The 21,651-nt window shown below is 47.9% G+C and overlaps 1 protein-coding gene across 3 annotated transcripts in view; it reads left to right on the plus strand.

Annotated features, from left to right (window-relative positions):
• The window catches only part of SLC24A4 (solute carrier family 24 member 4), a 137,996-nt gene that overhangs the window by 77,959 nt on the left and 38,386 nt on the right, over nt 1-21,651 (plus strand). For all 3 annotated transcript variants that reach the window (XM_019745322.3, XM_019745316.3, XM_088797456.1), the window contains 6 exons: nt 12,637-12,713; nt 15,709-15,783; nt 16,771-16,855; nt 17,390-17,493; nt 18,286-18,360; nt 21,440-21,465. In XM_019745322.3, the coding sequence (XP_019600881.1) occupies nt 12,637-12,713; nt 15,709-15,783; nt 16,771-16,855; nt 17,390-17,493; nt 18,286-18,360; nt 21,440-21,465 (442 nt within the window). The remainder of the gene's footprint in view (nt 1-12,636; nt 12,714-15,708; nt 15,784-16,770; nt 16,856-17,389; nt 17,494-18,285; nt 18,361-21,439; nt 21,466-21,651) is intronic.

The raw sequence follows: 21,651 nt of genomic DNA on the forward strand, positions 1-21,651 counted from the left end.
CAGGATTGAGCCAAAGAGGGTGGTCAAACAAACAGGGAACCCCGGGGGTGTGGGGGGGAGACAGGGTAGGACCTAGGGGTGCTGAGGGGTGACCCAACCCACAGCGGTGGGTAATCCAGGGGTGATAGCAGCCTGTCAGGTCCCCCTCCAGCCTGGTCTCCTGGTTCTGCCTCATTTGGGGACAGGAATGTGTCTTCATTCTTCACATCCCAACCCCAATTTGCCAAAATCTGGTGTATCACGTTCTCCAGAGAAACAGAACCAACAGGAGGTGTGTGCTCATGCACACACACACACACATTATGTATGTGTGGATATATACATGTTTACACACACACATATACACATATATACACTTATATATACATGTATACACACACACACACATATATATATATATATATATATATATATATATATATATATATATATATATATATATATATACATAAAGAGATTTATTTCAAGGAATTAGTTCGTGTGATTTGGAGGCCGGGAAGTCTGAAATCTGTAGGGTGGGCTGGCAGGCTAGAAACTCTCAGGCAGGAGCTGAGGCTGCAGTCTTGAGGAAGAATTTCTTCTTTTTCAGGAAACCTCAGTTTTTGCCATTAAGACCTTCAACTGACTGGATGAGGCCCCCCCCCATTATCAAGGGTAACCTCCTTGACTTCAGGTCAACTGACGGTAGATGTTCATGCACATCTACAAAACACCTTCACAGCAACACCTGGATTTGTGTTCAGTTAAATGATTGGGTACCACAGCCTAGACTAGTTGGCACATAAAATTCGCCATCACAGCCAGTATACAGCCTGGCCATGACCTCAGGCCTAGAGTGTGTCAGAGGTAAAGAGAGGGGCCATTCCAAACTTCCTCCAGGTCCCTTGCTGGGTAGTGGGCAGCCTGGACCGCTCACTCTTGGCAAATCCTCTGCCTCCCTTGCCTTGCACGTCCTTGGGTAGGAGACATCCCTGAGTCCATCCCCCATGCTCTAGCACCTACCTTTCCCCAAGCATTCTCTTACCTTGCTGAGCTTGAGGTTGTTTACGACTTCCACGTACTGAGTATCCATAGAGGAAACGATGGAGGTCTCTCCTGGCATGTCGGCATGGGTTGATTTGAACTCTTTGGGCTAATTAGTATTCATTTTACTCCAGGTCATTGTACTCCTAATGAGTAGCATGCCATGAAATTTATCATCCATACTAGCACATGGCTGAGAGTGAAGGGGACACTGTTAATCGTATTGGACAGCAGACGTGAACCAGGACTGTCCTGGGCAGATGAGCACATAAAAGACTGAATAGCGGCTATTGCTATGTTGTCTTAAGAGCTTGCTAATGAGGAGTCGTGTTCAGTGCCTGTGTTCTGTGGAGCAAGGGTTAGTCAAGTCAACAAATCGGAGTGCTGTGTGGGTTGAGTTGTATCCCCAAAAAGATGCGTTGAAATCCTGACCCCTGGTATCTATGAATGTGACCTTATTTGGAAATAGGGTCTTTACAGGTGTCATTAGTCAAGATGAGGTCATACTGGAGTAAGGCCTAAATCCAATGACTGGTGTCCTTATAAGAAGGCCATGTGATGGGGCTGGCCCGGTGGCTCAGGCAGTTAGAGCTCCACGCTCCTAACTCCGAAGGCTGCCGGTTCGATTCCCACATGGGCCAGTGGGCTCTCAACCACAAGATTGCTGGTTCAACTCCTCAAGTCCCGCAAGGGATGGTGGGCTCCACCCCCTGCAACTAAGATTGAACACGGCACCTTGAGCTGAGCTGCCGCTGAGCTCCCTGATGGCTCAGTTGGTTGGAATGCGTCCTCTCAACCACAAGGTTGCCGGTTCGACTCCCACAAGGGATGGTGGGCTGTAACCCCTGCAACTAGAAAACGGCAACTGGACCTGGAGCTGAGCTGCGCCCTCCACAACTAAGACTGAAAGGACAACAACTTGACTTGGAAAAAAGGCCTGGAAGTACACACTGTTCCCCAATAAAGTCCTGTCCCCCTTCCCCAATAAAATCTTAAAAAAAAAAAAAAAAAGGCCATGTGAAGACAAAGACACAGAGGAGAAGGCCATGTGACAATGGAAGCCGAGATTGCAGTGATATGTGTGTAAGTCAAGGAATGCCAAGGATTGTTAGCTGTCGCCGGAAGCTAGGAGAGAGTCATGGAACAGATTTTCCCTGAGTGTCCAGAAGGAACCAACCCTTCCCACACCTTGATTTCAGACTTTCAGCCTCCAGAGCTGTGAGAGGCTCATCCGTGGGACTTTTCACAGACAGTAACCATGTGGCCTAGCCAGATAACGGAGTAATCATTTTTGCAGGTTGATCAGACAAGTTGAATTACCATGTGGCCCAAATTAAGTCTCGTACTCACCTTTGCCGGCTGAGGACGCGCAGGGCAAGTAAGGTGGGTTCTGTACCTGACATCGGTGATGCTGAGATGGCTCAGGTGACAGCGTGCAGTGTGGCAGTTGTAATGAACCTACCTGAGAATGGGTCATGACAGGCAGAGCCCTCAGTGCTTCTCCAGTTGAGCCCTGATCTCTGGAGATGGGCTTGCATCTCTAGCAGCAGCGAGGACCAAATCAGCCCAGTCTCAGAGTCTCCTCCAGGGTAGGCATGGCAATGGCCGACATGCCATTTTCATGCGTGTGAATCTAGGTGCTTGTTACTTTTCTATCCAAGCCATGAAAACTGTGACAATGAGGAACCCAGAGGGGAGCTCTAAAGTTTGTCAGTGGTAATTAATGTGCTCCCCTTTTCCTTGTGGGGAGTTAAATAGGTCTGTATTTATTAACGCATACCTTAAATTCAATAAAATACAGATTTTTTAAGTGTACAGTTTGAGTTTTGACAAATGTATACAACCATGTAATTACCAGCCAGTCCAGATCTAGAACATTTTCATCACCCCAGAAAGTCCCCTGTGCCGTTTTGTAATCAGCCCCTTCCCCACCCCCCAGAGGTTCTGATATCTGTCACCAAGCTCAGTGTTGACTGTGCTTGGACCTCATAAATGGCATCATGCATTTATATTCTTGTGCTAGATTCTCTCAGGCACCAGGTTTGTAAGCTTTAGTCTTTAGTGATAAATCATAGTAAATGGACTTCAACATTTTTACTGTAAAAGCAATATAAGCCCATTATAAATCACGTGGAAGGGGGAGTCATTTAAGATTCCTCCGCCTGCTACCGCCGTTGTAATGGTTTTGGTGTGTTTCTTCCCAGTTCTTCTCGTTGGCTTATTTATAACTGCAAACAAACCACAAGGGATTTTGTGTGTTGCTTTTTTTCATTTAGGATAAACACTTTTTCATTTAGGATAAACACTTTTCCCACATCCAATGTCTTTGATTGCCATTTTCCATAATACCCTATCTAAAATGTGCCAGGAGGGCAGGGGCTTTGCCAGTCTTGTTCACTGATGCTTCCAGGTGTGTAGACCGGTGCCCGCATGGGGTAGGTGCCAGTAAATGTTTGTGGGGGGACTAGATGAATGCATCACAACTCTTTAGCCACTTCCCTATTACTGGACAATTAGCAACTGCCAGTGTTTTACCATTAGAGATAATGAGTATCTTCAGACATACAGTTTCCACCACCACCACCCCCATATTTTTACTGGGACCCTTAGAACACACACCAATGATGAATTGTTGTGTCAAAGAGAAGAAACATTTTTTGGCTCTTGATATATACTCAAGTGCAATGTAGAGCTGAATTCCCCAGGTATGAGTCTTGGGTCTGCCATTTACTTGCTGTGTGACTTTGGGCAAATTACTTAACCTTTCTGTGCCCTAGTTCCCTCATCTTTAAAATGGAGCTAATGATAATATTTCACAGACTTGTGAGGATTAAATGAAATACTATGTGTAAGGTACTTAGAGTGCATGGCACACAGTAAGCCCTGTGTATGTATTTGCTATTTATGTGTGATACATAAAGCATGTCATGCCAAGAAAAGTTGTGCCTGTTTTTCCAAATAGAAATGGTTTATCTTAATAGTCACTCTGCTTTTGGTGACTCAGTAGCACTGTGTGGTACCCACTGACTTAGAGTGTGACTGTTGTGAAGTAGACAGGAATCTTGGTTATTAATTCACTCCAGATATATTATGTGCCTTCTTTATCTTCTAGCTGGATGCCTTCTCATAGAGGTGGGGCAAGGCTGGGATGGGTACATTGTCCCCACAGCACTCTGCAGAGTGCTCAACCCAGTGCTAGAGGAAGACATATAGACACAACTAAAGGTTGTTGCTAATTGTGGAAGTAAACAAAGACCACCCAAATGAGAACTAATCCCCCATATTTATTCAGAGTTTACTACAGCAAGAGCCAGCCACCATCGCTTGTGTTTGGCAGACACTCAAAGGCAGGGAGGTGAGTGGGGAAGCTTTATGGTTAAAAACAAAACAAAACAAAAAACAGGAGGCTCCAGGTGTGACCTGATGGGAGGTTGTTGGGCTGGGGAGGCTGGAGACTGGCTAGCTAGCAGCGGGACATTTTATGTCCTCGGTTTGGGGAATGAATTCATTTCCTAGAGCTGCTGTAACAAATTACTACAAATTGGGTCACTTAAAGCAACAGAATTTTTTTTTCTCATAGTTGTGGAGGCTAGAAGTTTGAGATGAAGGTATTGGCAGGGTTGGTTCCTCCTAGAGGCTCGGAGGAGTATCTGTTGCTTGTCTCCTAGCTTTGGTGGCTGCCTGCAGTCCTTGGCTTGTAGACACATCACTTCAATTTCTATATTTATCATCCCATGGCCTTCTTCTCTGTGTGTCCTCTCCTCTCCTTATAAGGACACCAGTCATTGGATTTAGGGACCACCCTAATCCAGTATGACCTCATTTTAACTTCACTAATTACATCTTCAAAGACCTTAGGTTATGGACTTAATTGTATCCCCTGAAAATCCATGTATTTGAAGCCATAATCCCCAAAGTGATAGGATTTGGAGATAGTGCCTTTATGGAAATAATTAAGGTTAAATGAGGTCATAAGGGTGGGGCCCTAATTTAATAGCACTGGTGTCATTAGAAGAAGAGGAAGAGACACCAGAAATGTGTGCACATGGAGGACGTGGAAGAAAGAACATGTGAGGACACAGGGAGAAGGCAGCCATCTACAAGGCCAAAGAGAATCCTCGCCAGAAACCAACCCTGCTGACATCTTGACCTTGGACTTCCAGGTTCCAGAACTGTGAGAAAATAAATTCCTGCTGTTTAAGCCCCCCAGTCTGTAATATTTTGTTATGGCAGCCCTAGCAGACTAATATACCTTGTTTCCAAATAAGGTCATATTCCTGGTGGACATGAATTTGGGGGTGGGGGTGGTCGACAGTATTCAACCCATTATGAGGAGCATAGTTAGCTTTCTCTGGCTAGTCTTGGGTTGGAAGCAGGGACAAACAGGTGGGGAGTTGGCCCTCACTGACCACGTCCTGACCATCAAAGCCAGTCATGGCTGCTGCAGAGGTCGTCAGTCAGACCGTTTTCCTGTATGGTCTGGCCATTGTATGTTCAGGTTCTCTTGTCTTTTTGCTGCTAACTAGCTGTGATGCTGACTAAAGCACTTGCCCTCTCTGGGCTTCAGTGTTCTTTCTTCCCTTTAAAACGGAAGTGAAGAGGTTCTCAGTGGGTGGAGCAAGGATACTCAGCACCAGGACAGGGAGAGAGGTGGGGAGGGCAAGGATGGCTTAGGAAATGTTGCCCCAGTGACTTTGATAAGCCCATGTTCGCTCCTGGGTGGAGAACAATTGGACCATGTGGTAGCTGGGGCCTCTTCCAGCCAGAAAATTCCACAGTGGTTGCTCCTGGAAAGAGCAATCCTTCTGCTGGATCTTCCAATCACATTTTTATTTTTCATGCTGCTTAATCTCTTTTGGAATGTACTAAAAGAGAGAGAGAATTTTAAACTCCTTTTTATGCGGATTAAGCCAAAGATTTAATCTAATGATTTCTTTTTACTCTTGTCTGGGACATGAGAGTAATGATAGAAAACCTCGACACTCCAACTGTTGCCATGAAAGGTATAAAATTCTTACCTAGGTTATTTTAAACCACAGAATTGGGGAAAATCACAATTATTTTGCTTTTGGTTTCTGGCCCTTCGGTGGCTTCTAAAACACATAAGCGAAAATGATAGAAATTTGAAGTTATTCAAATTACTTCCCTGCCTCCCAGTCTAGCTTTCAGTCTAGTTTCAGAATAAAATGTTCAGGGCTTAGAATGTGGGGTTATTTTTAACCAGGGTAGAAAGCAAAGCGAGACTGGCATGTTTTGAGGCAATTTATTTTTCCTTTTCCAAAAATTCAGTTCACACTTTATATTCCCTGAAGAGCATCAACGAATTGAAAGTTTTAAGAAAGATCCACATCTCGTGGAAGTGCATCTCCATCCGACACTTTCCATCTGAGAAGGGTCATGATTCAGCATCCGGGCAGCCATTTGGGAAGCCTGGAGCTGAGAAAGCAGGACCAGCCAGACCTTCTCCTAGATCCTGGGCGTCCTTCTGCACAGAGGTCATTGCAGTGGCTCTTGGGGTTGTATCAGAAGGGAGGTAGAAGGCCAGACACTCGTTCACTCAACAGGCATTTGCTGAACACCTACCTCGTGCCGGGACCTGGCAGTTCAGAGGCCTGACCAGTGCAGCCAGAGCAGAGGGAGTATGGTGGGAAAGGTGGCGTGACGAAAGCGGAGAAGCTGTCAGGGCCAGACCACATGGGGCCTTGGAGGCCTTGACAGGGCTTGGGGCATTATTCCTAAGAGTAATTGAAAGCCGCTGGAGGGTTGGAAGTCATAAGTGCAGGTGAAAGATCTTGTCTGGCTGCTGTGTGGAACATAAAATGGAGCGGATTGGGGGCGGCCGGATGGCTCACTTGGTTAGAGCACGCGCTCTTAACAACACTGTTGCCAGTTCGAGTCCCACATGGGCCAATGAGCTGCGCCCTCCACAACTAGATTGAAGATAACAAGCCACCGCTGAGCTACTGGAGGGGTGGCCGGAGGGCTCAGTTGGTTAGAGCATGAGCTCTTAACAACAAGGCTGCTGGTTCAATTCCCACATGGGATGGTGGGCTGCGCCCCCTGCAACTAAAGATTGAAAGCAGCCACTGGACTTGGAGCTGAGCTGCGCCCTCCATAACTAGATTGAAGGACAACGACTTGGAGCTGATGGGCCCTGGGGAAACACACTGTTCCCCAAAATTCCCCCCCCCAAAAAAAAAATCCTGATTTTTTTTTAAAAAATGGTAAATTATAAAAAAATAAAAAATAAAATAAAAAGGAGCAGGTTGGGAGTGGACGTGGGAGTCCATTCAGAGGCTGTGCAGTGGTCCAGTGAGAGATGGTGCCGGTGGTGGAAATGGAGAGGTGGGTGGACTCAAGAGCTATTTGGGAAGTAGGATTCTAGGACTCGGCGGAGAATTGGCTAAAAGGGGGCAGAGAGTAGCAGTTAGCATTTAGTGCAGGAAATAAACGCCATTCTCAGTATTTTAAGCAGAAAGGAATTTACTTCAGGAATTGGGTGCTTACAAAGTTGAAGGAAGGACTAAAGGAGCGGGAGTTGGAACTGGGGTGATCAAATTAGAAAGCGTCCCACATGGGAATCAGGAAGTGAATACCTTTGCCAGAAGCGCCTCTCTACCCTTAGGTCGCTATAGCCTTGGTTGCCGGAGAACACCTCTGTCTCTACTCTGATTCTGCAGCAGAACCTCCTTCCCATGCAGCACCTTAGCTGCAAAGTAGTCCAGGCTCCGCAGAACAGGAAGTACGTGTGACCGTGCAGTGCACCGTCTGCATTCCCATATCTAGTGTCTCTGGAAGGTTCATGGAAGGAAGTTGAGATGGATGCTAAGTGCCAATTAGCCTGTCCACCCCTCGGGTTATAAGAAAGGAGGATGTCATCAAAGACAGCACTGGGATTTCTTTCGTGCAGACCAACATAGACAGTGGGCCATTCACCGGGCACAGGTTTAAGGTACTTATAGGATGGCCAACGAGTGACATCTAGCTGGGTATGTTAGGTCTTGAGCTCAGGAAAGATTGGGACTTAGGAGAATTCTGCAGATGTTGGAAAGTCAGAGCCAGGTCACCTGGGGAGAGTGCATCAGCCCCGAGTATATCAGCATTTGGGGTCCCTAGAGGAGGGTCTCTCTAAAGGAGATTGAACAAGTGAGGAGAGTGTGGCCTCAAAGAAGCAAAGTGAGAACATTTCAAGAAGATGGGATCACACAAGGTGGGTGAATCTTAACGCATTTTGCTAAGTGCACGAAGCCAGACCAAAAAGGCTACATATTCTGTGATTTCATTGATATGACATTCAGGAAAAAGCAATCTGTAGGGAAAGGAAATATCAGGGGTTGCCAGGGATTGGGGTGTGGGGGAGAGTTTGACTGCAAAAAGGCAGGCAAGGGAATGTGGATGACGGAACTATACTGTCTCGGGTGTGGTGGTGGATACACAACTCCGTGTATTTCTCAAAACCCATAGAAGTGCACACCACAAAGAATGAATTTTACTGTGTGTAAGATAGATGGGTGATTGAGTGGATAGATCATTCATTCATATATATATGTGCATCCGTGCACAAATAGGAAGTGGTCGGTTTTATGAAATGTTTCAAGGAGGTCAAAGAAGATGAGTGACAGGTTTCTCTGGATCCATGGAATAGTGGTCTGGACCTCTGTATGGATGGGTCCTGGGTTATATGCGGCATTAACCTACTACAAGATACAATGTACATTCCTCCTCTTAAGAGCACAACTTCTTGCCATGGCCCTTAGAGCTTTGAGGAATACAGAGCCTGCTTCTTGGATAATAGAGACCTTAGCCCTGAGATGTGCACCTGTTGTGGGTAAAATGCTCAGATGAGAAGAGCCTGGTGTTGTTTGAGTTCCCAGCCTGGGCTCTTCTCTCACCTGTGCCAAACCATGGTGGTGTGACTGTAGGAAAATCCTTTAGCCTCTCCGAGTCTCTATTTTCTCATCTGTAAAATGGGAATAACCATCCTCTCAGAATTGACATGGCAGATGAAAGGGCTTGAATAGTTAGTAATGCAGCCTTCAAACCTTGACGTGGGTGCCACTCTGTCCATGGGCTAGCTGCCTGCCCACCTCCCACAAGTCAATCCATCTTCCCCACCCACCCCTTAAGGGCACATCTGCAAGGCTCAGTGTCTAGCCCAGTGCCTGGCACCTAGTAAATGCTCAAGAAACGTGTGTTGGCTTGTACTGTTTTCGAATCAGTGTATTTGCCATCCGAATAACCTACCACTCTCTGAATAACGTTGACTTTCTTCTAAAGCCAAATCGCCCTCCAAGATAAAGAGCTGCCAGCCCTGAGGATGCTCCTGGAAGCATCAAGATCTTGTCCACCTGTTTCCAGAGAGAGTCCAACACCTACTGCACGGATGCTCAGTAAACACTTGTTGAACGAATTAATGATTTGGAGAACTAGCAACACTGTTGGTACAAGTACAGAGCCTTTACAGGGCAACACTAATTCAGGGTTTCTGCAATATAATGATATCGTATCACCCATGTAACTTTGTGTGTCAACAAAAGAGGTCAGGTGCACCTAAGAGTCTTGTTTATGGGGTGTTAGGAAACTTGGTAGCTAGTGCTAGGGGATGGGGGGAGCATTGCAGATGTTTCTGTCCCCAGGGGCTCTGTGGTTTTCCCTCTGCTGTTCAGGAAGGCAAGTGGCAGGAAAGACCAACCCCTGCTGTCCCCGGCCCTGCACACAGTGGAGAGTGGGTGGACCCAAGGGAGGCAGACATTAGTGTGTGAGGAGCCAGGCGTCTCCAGAACCAACAGTGATGGAGAAGCCAGTTCTGGGCACCAAGGTTGAAAGGAAAGAATCCTAAAAAGGGAGTGGGGAGTGGCTGCTGGGTAGTTGTCAGCTTTCCCTCCCCTCCTCCTTCCCCGGGCTCCCAACCCCCACCCCAGGGTGGGGAGGGTGCTGGGAAATTCCTGGTTTCCTGAACTGGGCTCCACCTGCAGACACAGCTCTTCCCTCTCCCTACATCCACCACGCCAGGATTTCTGTGGCTTAAAGACTTAGCTGTGACCTCAAAAGCTGCCTGTGCACCGCCCTATAGATTCCTCCTTGTCCCCTGCGGGGGTTTGAGCAGACAGGGCAGGCTCCACCCCTTTCAGATATGCAAGCGTCATGCCCTTGAACTAGGCCAGATCCCAGGAAGCCCATGAGAGGAGAAAGTTTTCTCAGGAAGCTGGGATTAAAGTGCATTAGCATTGAGAGCATAACGGGCCAGTCTCACTTTGCTCTCTCTTTTCCCTACTAAACAGGCTTCATCTTCTCTTTTGCTTTCATAAACCAAGGCTCATCCTTCTGGAATGGGGAGGACAGAACTCCTACCAAGGGAGGAGTCTGTAAGTTAAGATACTTACAGTGACAGCAGCGTAACTAGCTAAGTGTCACACATCCATTATCTGTCTCATTTAATCCTTACAGCAACCTGGCCAGCAGGTCTGATAGGATCCCTGTTTACAGGTGAGGTGAGGGCCATGAGGTGCCAAGGTAATAAATGAGGGGCAGAGACACTTTCTGGAACCTGTCATTGCTTCTAAAGGCAGTGCCTTCCGCAGCTGCGTAGGCTGTCTGCACTGCAGAGTCGCTGTGGTGACAAAGGTGGGAGGGACTCAGTTCCTGCTGTGGGTGCTCTGTATCCCTACTTACCAGTTTCTACAGGATTTGACCCCTGCACTGGGGAGTGGATTGTTCCTAGCTACCAACAGCCAACTGGGGAGAGTAGAGTGACCATCTGCCTGTTTGTAGCCTTTGCTATCCACACCAGAGCATGCCACACAGTAGTGGTGACTACTTCATTCCCTCACGTGGTCCCAGGTTGCAGCTGAAGAAATAGGGGGCTGCGAGGTTAAATGACTCAGCCAGGGTCTCACAAGTTCATGGGTAGTTGAGCCAGGACTCCAATCCAGGTCTCCATCTCCCAATGCAGGGTGGTTTCCATTCATGTTAGAGGCAGCCCCTAGCCCTGGAGAGGGTCTTCCTGTGAGTCCTGGCCTATGTGGCTGGGTCCTTGAGCTGGTCACTATCCCCTCTGAGCCTCCTCTGGAAATCGGGGACATTTATGGCCGCAATGCCTGCCTCATAGGCTCAGGATGTGTGTGGAAGACTTGGGTGGGTCATTGGCAGCTGGTAGCTCTGCTGGTGACTTGCTGTCTTTGCTGGCACAATTGGGACCATGGATGGCATCGCTCATCTCTGCAGCCTCCAGCATATGCATGGGGTTGCAAAAGCAAGGCTCTGTGGCTGACGGATTAAAAGCCTGTTCCTCCCAAGGACAAAGCCTTTATAACCCTCTTCCTGCTGGAGGCAGATGATATGTAATCACAGCAAAAAAGCAGCATTACTTTGTTTTAATTTTCAAAGAGTTCTCAGGATTGGATAAATCACCGACTCTCAAAACCCTGGTTTGGAGAATCAGGAACTGCCTCGAATTTTCATGGCAGAAATGTCTATTGATCTGCACTGAAGTATCCCAGACAATTAGTTGCATTTCTGTTGGAAACAAGATCTTGGCCACAGAAACGCCAAGTCTTTCCCTTTACAATTTTCCATCCCTGAGCCGACAACCCTTGAAGTAGATCCATGCTCTTGAACTGACAGAGCAATTGTATTAAAGAAGTTTGATGATGGGGGGGGGGGGGGGGGCGGGAAGAAAGAAGTGAAAGAATCCATATTTCATTAAATAAATGCTGCTTGTTTTAAAGTGGGAGCATTTTTCTGGGTGTCTGGGAAGCTAATCTTTTCTATGTCTTGTTGGGAGAATCTAATCTTGAAAAACAGCAAAGTCTCCATATAAGGGAGAAACCACCACTGTCAGAGCTTAGGGCCAAATTATATTTACAAGGAAAGGATTTTTGTCCTGGGAGTTTATTTAACAAGCATTTGTCAAGCGCTCACCATGATCCAGGAGTCGCTGTAGGTATGTAAGAGGTTCACAAGGGTAACGAAAGCCTTCGTACAGGACGAGATGATACAGATCATTTTTGTTAGCAGTGTAAGTATTTTTGTTAGTGTGGATCACTGCCTTCTAGAAGCTTCTGGTCCAGCTGATGTGATGAGGACCAGTGAAGAGGACGTGGGGGTGTGGTAGTGTCTGACCGGGGACCTGTAGAAATGACATTCTCAAAGTACCCATTGGTTGTCTCCAATGGAGGGGTGGGGTGAAAAGGAATTATTCCTCCATTTCCCAGGAACATCCTGAGGCCTGAAAGGTAGATGAGTTGTTCAAATCACTTGTGAGGCGTCGCCAGGGGGCGTCAGGGAGTGTTTGATTCCCGGTGCGGAGGGCTCTGCACCTCACAAGGCCTCCCACCCTCCCGGACGATGAGAGCCCACACAGGAGAAGTGGTGCGCCCCACGGCAGGGATATTCTTGGGATCAAAGGAAGGCCCATGACGTGGTACTCGATAAGCCAAGATGCCAGTGGAAACACCTGGCACCTGAGTGGGCCTCAGGGAATCCAGGCCTGATGCTCTCGGCCCTCACCCCATCCTTTGCTCCACCTCAGCCTCTGGTCCTGCTCTGAGATCTACCCCTGAGACTCACCTCCCGTTGATAACTAACGCTCTGCTATGTCCTCTTGTCTTCCAGCAATTCACGAGTTCCCCACAGACCTGTTCTCCAACAAGGAGCGACAGCACGGAGCCGTCCTGCTGCATATCTTCGGTGTAAGTGGCCCTCCCGGGGTGGGATGTTCCTAGACGTCAGGCAGGTGAAGCCTGTCTGCAGAGCACAGCAGAGCCATCGTGTGTCACACCTCTTGTCCAGTCCTTGTAAGAGCCCTGTGGGAAGTGCAGAGACTGAACTCGTTTCACCGACAAAGAAAGAGGGTCTTAAGAATGTCAGGGGACTTGCTCAGTGTCACAGCGAGTGGCCCCAGACTCAAGACAAGAATTCAGGTCTTCTGGTGCCTTCTTTTCTGCTTTTATAAAATGGGAATGATAGCATCTTTCCCAGATGTGTAAGTATACGTGAATGTGGGAAGTGCATCAGACATCGCATGGCACGTAATGAGGTCTTTGCTATCCTGCTATCATGATTCCCCCTAAATTTACCACCTGGACATAATTATAGTTTAAAACTTTGGCGCACTTCCCAAACTTCCCTGTTTTCAGATGGGCCTTGATGACAAACGGTGGAGTTTAAACAGCGATTTAAAGAGGAATTATAGGTAAAAGTTGCTCTTCTCTCACAGGGGTAGGCAAACTACAGCCCGCAGCCACTACCCATGTTTATAAATAAAGCTTTATTGGGACACAGCCATTCCCATTCATTTCTGTATTATCGATGGCTGCTTTGCTTCAGTGGCAGACCTGAGTAGTTGTGACAGAAACTACATGGCCCACAAAGCCAAAAATAGTAACTGTCTGTCCCTTTGCAGAAAAAGTTTGCCAGCCCTATTGTGTGGTGTGGGGAAATGAAGGTAGTCACACTTAGCTCTTCCAGTTTGGATTCTCTTCAGTCCAGCTGCATACACATTTCCTCCTGATTAGGTCCCGACCACTTGGCACCATATGCTTATAGATTTAAACCCAACCAAGTATTAGCCTTTACGAGAGATAATTAAGAAAGTGAAAGCTGGGATTCTCATGTAGATAGTAGCCACCAGCGAATTATGAATGACTGAGATTTTAATTAACAGGTTAAACCATTAATGAAAATTAAGGTAAGAATGAAGATTATAGGCAAATTTTGAATGACAGGCTGGTGTATGATTTCTGTAGTAATCTTCCTAGTTTCTCTGGCTTTCCCATGCACCCTCTCCCCCACAACCCCTTTCACTAAGAGGGTGTGGATTTGATGAATTAGTTCCGTAGCTCTGTCTTTCTGCCTCATGAGAGTCTTGGCATTGCTGAGACAAAACCTTTTTTCTTGAACTTGAGAGAGCACGTCAGGAATTTTGCAGGCACCCTTCGGAGCAGGGGTTACCAGACTATAGCGGACAGGCCCAATCCAGCCTTGCCTCCTGATTTTATAAATAAAGTTTTATTGGAACACAGTCATGCCCATTCCATGGCTGCTCTTCTACAGCAGCAGAGTTGTTGTGATAGGGGCTGAGTGGCCTGAGCAGCCGGAAATACTGTCTGACCCTTTAAAGGAAAGTCTGCTGAGCCCTTCTACAGCACAAGAGAAGGCTCTAGTTTTGGTCTAAGAAGTTTCTCAGAACTTCCCAATCTAAGATGGGAATAGTAGCACCCTCTTGACCCCCCTTTTCTTTCCAGTGTTTCAGAAATGTCAAGGGAGCCAGAAGCTTTGCCTGGGAGACGATGTTAGGGGTACTCTCTGGGGGTGTGAATTCAAGTCAGAATCCTGAGATTCGTACTGGGGTCTTTCTCACCTCACGCTCTCCCCGTTACCCGTACCCTCAGTATTTATTTCCTTTTGCTCCCCCCCCCCCCAAAAGATAATCAAATCCAGAGACAGCATGCCTGGACTCCAGTAGACACCTGCCTTAGGTGCCTTGGCCACAGCTGGTGTAGCTTCTGTTTTATTTCATTGTAGTTAGTTAATTTTGAAGTTGTCAGATTATCATACTGATTTGGGTGAAGCAGCCTAGCCTTTCCCAGTTTTGCAAATAGGGGCTCCATATCACTTTTTCTTTGAGGAAAGAAGTGGCTTCCTCCAGTACTTAGCATAAAACCTCATCTCTTTTTTGTGGGTCCTGGTCCGTTCCTCTCCCTCCACCCTCACATTTTCCACCTTCTACCTCACACTTGCTTTATTCTACCTGCCCCAGTGACTTTGCTATTCCTCAGATGCATCAAGTACACTCCTGCCTCAGGACCTTTGCACTTGCTGTTTCCTGGTGGTTATAGACACTTTATTTGACTATTTGTTTGCCCCCCACGAAGGTAAGTTACAAGAAGCAGGGGCTTTTCCTGGCATCCTCCCCACATATCCCTGATGCCTGGAACAGTGCCTGATACATAGACGATCTCGGTAAAGCTGTGTTGCATGGACAGGGCAGGGAGGGTTCTGTATATAAAACCATTTTAAAACTACTGATCTGGTTTTACTCTGTCATTAAACAGATGAAGAAACTGAGACCTAGAGATACAACTTACTGAAAGTCACGTGGAAAATAAGTCCCAGAATTGGTATTAGAATCCAGATTCTTTGTTCCATGAATCTCACAATGTCAATGGCTCCTGTATTTAACCTGTACCGCCATCAAGTAGTGTCCCTGGAAATGCCAGATCTCAAGTTGCCATTTGTTTTGGCAGGGGATGAGCAGATAATAAGGAAATAGCGCCCTCCCTAAAAATAAAGGGGAAATCAGTATGACTATTATTTTAAACTCTTAAAATGGTGATTTTAAATGCTTTCCTTTAAAAGTTAGGTCTTACCTTCTGAGGGCATACACTCTGGTCCTGAGAGAGAGCTGCTTCTTTAAGAAAAGAGGAAGGAGCATAAGACCATGGGGCTGGAGTTTTCATCCCCTGTGCTGCTCAGCAAGTATTTCTTCTCTCTAGGCTTCAGTTTCCCATTTGTCAGGGAGAAGGCTGAGGGAGCAAGTCTATATGGTGCTGGCCTTTTCCTCCCTGCCCCACGTCCCTCTGACCTCTGCCCCGGCAGGCTGGTTTGGGGTGTGATGGATGCCCGGCTGTGCCTCACTGGCAGCAGGTACCCTGGCTGATGCTCTGTCTCCTGTCTCCTTCGCAGGCTCTGTACATGTTCTACGCCTTGGCCATAGTGTGCGATGACTTCTTTGTTCCGTCTCTGGAGAAGATCTGCGAGGTAGATGGGAGAGACTTGGGGCCCCTCAGTGAAGCCTGGGCGGGGCTGGGATGGCAACGCCGTGTGGCCTGTCAGAGCCAGGCGGGGGAAGCCTAGAGTGGGGAGCACTCTGGCAGTGAGGATGGTCAGGTCAAGCAAGCACTTCGTGTCGCCACAGCAAAGCCTGACTGAAACCCCCACATTAGAGTTGGCAGGTGGCGTCTTCTCCCAAACTTGGCAGAAGAAATTGCTTCACGGCTGGATGTCAGGGCAGTTAAGCCAAACCTGGTTACTTAGGGAGCATTTGACATAACCAGGTGTAGAAGGCAGCTACGAGGTGGGGATTTGTGTCCCCAGGGAGGACCCTGAGCTGCACCAACAGGGAACGCCGTTCGTCCCAACCTTTGCAGGCTGACATTTTCTCCTTTTAATTATTTTGTCAAGTTTTCACTTTCTTTTCTTCTTTATCCCCACATACAAGACCCCAGTTGATCTCTGCTCTGTCTTACTCTTGGCTTCTAGCCAAGGAAGGAAAACCATCTCTGTTTTCAGCACCTACTGTGTGTGGACTGCTCAGGGCTTTGCCACTCTTTATTCTGTGAAATCTCCCAGTGGCTTGAGGCCATGTTGTTGTGACATGTGCAGCTGGAGACATGGATTTAGGCACTTCTCTGTTATTTCACCCTGTTGCTGGGCATAGAGCAGGGATTGGGGCTACTTTTGACCTGGGCCCCCTAAACAATGAGTGACCAGGCAAAAGTACACAAAGGCTTTGCCCTCACCTCCCTTTGCCCCTATCAGATGGGGCCACGTGATTGCCTCCACATGGGGGAATGGGGCAGGGGACTCTGGGATGAGGGCCCAGCAGAGTGCCTGAAGACGTGTGCTCAGAGTGCAGGGCAGAGAGGCATCCAGCTGAGGAGCTGGCTCCCTGGGTGCCCGTGTCCGGTTAGCGTGACCACTGCCCCCACGTCATAGCCTGAGGGTCTGTGGTCACTTCTGTTTCAGAAACTCCATCTGAGTGAAGATGTGGCAGGAGCCACCTTTATGGCTGCAGGAAGCTCAACGCCCGAGCTGTTTGCTTCTATTATAGGTAAGAAATCCCACCAACCCAAGACACAGGATCTGCAGAGAGCCCAGGTTTGGTGCCTTGACCAGTGAGGGCATTTGTCCACTCTGAGCCTTAGTTTTCTCATCTGTAAAACGGGAGAATTGGAGAGACAGGAAGTACGTTAGTGGTTCCCTAGGGCGAAACCACTGGCTGGAGTAAGGGTGCTAATGGGTACAGGGTTTATTTTTGGGGTGATGGAAGGGTTATAAAATTAGATTGGTTGCATACTTCTGTAACTATATGGCAAAACACTAAATTGATGCTTTAAACATCAATTTTATGGCATGTGAATTTTATCTTAACAAAGCTGCTCCAAAAAAATGGGAGAATTGGAGCAGCTGGTCCCCGGGCACTCCCACCTCTCTGGTTTTGCCATTCTCACAGCATCACAGGTGGTCTGTTTGATAGTGAGAACAACTTCCCTTGGTTTGTGGGGATGTGGTGAGGTCAGGGGGACACAGAACTTACAGCCAGCCTGGGCTTTGTGGATGAGGGCTTGTGCCTTTCCCCTCCCAGGTGTGTTCATCACCCATGGAGACGTCGGGGTTGGGACCATCGTGGGATCTGCGGTGTTCAACATCCTGTGTATAATCGGAGTCTGTGGGATCTTTGCGGGTCAGGTCAGTGGTTTCTTTCCCCTTGTGAAGTGACATAAAGGACAGCAGTGGCGAAACACAAGGCCCAGTCTTAGCCATGCCCTTAACTCCCCGAGGCTTTGAGTGAGTCAGTTTCCCCCTCCAGCGCATGTCCTCGTGTGTAACTAGGGTGACTGACATTCCTCCACCTCCCGCGGTCTGTGGGTCTGAGAGCAGGAAGTGTGTCAGTTCTCTTGTCCAGTCTGAGGGTGAGTGTTCATTCGACAACAGTAAATGTTTAAGAGGTAACCCTGACCCTGAGCTAGATCCTGGAAATGCTTGGGGTCTGCCTTTGCCCTCCCAGCAGGGAGCATGTAACTGGCCTGTCAGTGATACCCCACCAGCATCTTTCAGGGCAGGTGGCTATTAGACTTGACCTCAGAGCATCAGGCTCGTGGGCAGGCCCTGCCTGGCTGAAGGAGATACAGAAGGACACCCAGTCACCACCAGAAGGGGTGTGGAGCAAGTGCCTCTGGCTTCAGCCTTGACTCAGGGCCCCTGCTGTGAAATGTGTGCTGTTTTTACCTTGGAGGAGCAGAGGGCAGCGCTGCCATCCCTTACAAACACTCCACAGTTTTGTTCTGTTCCCCAAATATGAAGAGGAGCACAGGGTAGCCCTGAGCAGCCAGGCAGATTTATTTCTGGTGGCACAGTTAGGAAGAGCTCCACGGGCATGTCCCTATACCTGCAGGTGTCTGGGAATGGTGGGGAAGCCCCCAGCAGCTGTGCCTGCCCCATCTCCCCAGCCAATAGTAGCTGACAGCCCTTTGCTCACAGGTGGTCCGTCTGACGTGGTGGGCCGTGTGCCGAGACTCTGTGTACTACACTCTCTCTGTCATCGTGCTCATTGCCGTGAGTTCCCCTGCCACCCCTAAAGTGACAGGACCCTGCATGCCTTTGTCCCTGGCCCTATAACCAGAGAACCCATAGCACCCCAGCCATGGGGTGTGCTGACCACTCTGCAGTCACATTGACCAGTCCCCTCACCACTGTGAACCCCTTTCCTGAAATCTCATACCGGACACCTTGGTTATGGAGCAAATCCAGGGACCACTTTGGAGGCAAAAGCCTTGAAAAAGCCAGAGCACGTGTTGTGTGGTCCGTGCAGTTACATTCAAGCACGTTGCTCATTAGAGGCCCTTCCGATCCTCAGAACCGGTTTACTAAGGAATGGAGTTCCAGTTGTCACCGCCCACTGCAGAGCAGGAAAGAGAGAGGCCAGATGGGAGGCAGCAGAGTTGGCAGCTGGAGGTGGAGAGGGGGTGGAGACAAGGCAGAGGAGCCTGAACAGGGATCCCTACAGCTCGTTACTGAGTGTGTGAGGGAATCCCTGTGGCCCCCCGAGGGCAGGGGTGACATCATGGCCGATGGCAGTGAAGTACATGACATAGTCAGGCTAACTGCTGAGGAGCTTGTCATCCACAGGGACGTGGTTTCAATCCCAAATGAGCTTTAAAGTGGTGGCACGAGGGCAGGTCATATTCAAGGAGGGCAGATGCCTGTGGCATGTCCAGATTTTAGGGTATGGAATGTGCCCTGGAGTGACGGTTCTCAGCCTTACATGATCTAGTGCCAGCTGTATATAACCATCAGTTCTCTACTGCTATGTAACAAATTTCCCCCAAATCAGTAGCTTAAAACAACAAATATTTATTATTCCCATTTTCTTTTTCTTTTTTTAAAACTTTGGTGTACATTTGAAAACTCTGGGTAATTTTTTTTAAATGTTTTCATTGGGGAATATTGAGGAACAGTGGGTTTTTCCAGGGCCCATCAGCTCCAAGTCAAGTCATTGTCTTTCAGTCTAGTGGAGGGCACAGCTCAGCTCCACAACCAGTCACCGTTTTCAATCTTTAATTGCAGGGGGTGTAGCCCACTATCCCTTGTGGGAATTGAACTGGCAACTCTGTTGTTCTGAGCTCACACTCTAACCAACTGAGCCATCCGGCTGCCCCTACTCCCATTTTCTATGGCTCAAAATCTGGGAGCGGCTTAGTGAGTCCTCTGGCTCAGGGTCTCTCACAGGTGTCACCTGAGGCTCCCGTGAGCAAGGATCACGTGGCTGCTGGCAGCCTCAGGTCCTTCCTCCCTGGCTATTCCATGGTGAAGCTCACGACATGGCAGCATGGGAGATTTGTACCAAGATGGAAGCCACAGTGGGTCTGTTTGTCACCTCATCTCGGAAGTGACAGCTCATCACTTTTTCCATATTCTGTTTGTTAGGAGCCAAGCGCCTGGGTCCAAGCCACGTACATCAGGGGAGCATGAATGTCAGGCAGTGGGATCCCTGGGGCCATCTGAGAGGCTGCCTGCCACACCCCAAAAATGAAAGTTACAGATAAAATCATTTACCTACACACAATTTCCAAAAATCAACAAACTGCCCAAAATATAATATAAAGAACAAGTGAAAGTAATTTATAACAAAAGAATACCTATTTTCGTGTGTAAAGGTTTTGGCATGAAAATGCTAAAACACCCAGATGCCATCTGTTGTCCCCATGTGGAAAATCTCTGAGCCTGACAACTACCAGCTGAGACTGAGGCCGGGGGGGCGAGCTGACTGCACCTTAACCCCCATGAGTGGTACCAGGTCTGATGACATGATTTTCCAAACTTATGATGACTCCTGATAAAATCCTAAAAGAGCCAAATACAATTATCCCTCCTTTTGCATGACAGTTACCTTACTAGAAAATGAAATATTTATTAAAGCCATGTAAAAATACTTTGATTTGGGTAATGCCGTTAGGTTCGAGGCTCAGGTTAGTTAGTTAGTTCATTAGTTAGTTAGTTATGTCACTTCCCTGAATATTTAGAGGACATTTAAGACTTGTGCCAAATGTGGAAATGCTTCTCCAATAGAACCGTTTCACATCTTCTAGGCTGGCTAACACCCCTGGCTTTCACTGCCTCTACATGTCAGTAGCCCTCCATTGGGTTGTACAGACTGAAAATATCTCCGTAAACATCCCCCAAGTTCCCCAGGTGGTGGCACTGATCTCCCCTCTGTTGAGTGGCACTTCCTCAGAGCCTTGAGTTTGGAGAGCCTCACAGCGATTGCCCGGCCAGGATAACCCTCTCAGAAGCAGCACCCCAAAGCAACTCCTGTGTGTGCTGCCCGCCATGACAGTCAGGACAGGGGTACAAGGGGCCCAAGTCCACAACGGCCCCCTGGCCTCTCCTGGGGTCCTGTATAGGGACCCTCATATCTGCAAGATCACATGGTCACAGCCCCTCCACCTCCCTGTCCACACTGGGCCTGGCTGGGAGCTCACAGGAGTTCTCCCCGGACCACATTCATCTATGTCACATGTTGAAGATGCAGGCGGGGTTGTTGGGCAATGTTAGGGCCCAATTACTAGGAAGTCATGGCATCCCCACCATCGCCCCGGCCTCCTTTCAAATGATACAAGTGGGTCCTTTGCCCTCAGAATTTCCAAAGGGATTACTCTTTATTTTTAAGAAGATGGCACTCCTCTCTCATACACACAGGCACCACGGGTAGGTAAGTAGGTAGGTAGGTAGGTAGGTAGGTAGGTAGGTAGGTAGGTAGGTAGGTGATAGACAGACAGATAGACAGACAGACAGATAGGTGTCTTTTCAGTTTTTAAGATTCTTGATTACAGCAATTCTGTTCTGACCATGAGGGCAGGCCCCTGCCAGGTGGCTACTTGGACCATAATGAAACACAGGCCATTTCTTGGGGAGTCCCACGTTACGCTGGGCTGCAGCTTGCAGCATCTGCTGACCTAGATTTCAGCTAAGGCAAGATCACCCTCTGCAGTTGAACCCAGAACTGGAGAGAGGAGCCCAGTTTTCTGTAGAACACACAATAGCCGAGATGTACCTGCTCTAGGTGCTTTGTGGTCTACATTTGTTTTCTGGAAATAAATATGTACCCCCACCCTTTGTTTCTTTTGCCTTCTAGTTCATATATGATGAAGTTATTGTGTGGTAAGTTTTTCAAGTTTGTTTCATGTTTTTCCTTTTTTGTTAGTAATCTTGCTTGATGGGTTCCTTGCATCTCCTTTAAAATTATTTTTACAAACATAAGCTTATGAACTTGTGAAAGTAAGAAGGGTGTCATTCTAAGCAGTCATGCCTTTATTTCTCCTTTCAAAGTGACACAAATTGTTCCCC

The sequence above is a fragment of the Rhinolophus sinicus genome, chromosome 3 (assembly GCF_057876585.1).
Source record: "Rhinolophus sinicus isolate RSI-liver-muscle chromosome 3, RSI-T2T, whole genome shotgun sequence".
Classification (NCBI taxonomy): Eukaryota; Metazoa; Chordata; class Mammalia; order Chiroptera; family Rhinolophidae; genus Rhinolophus; species Rhinolophus sinicus.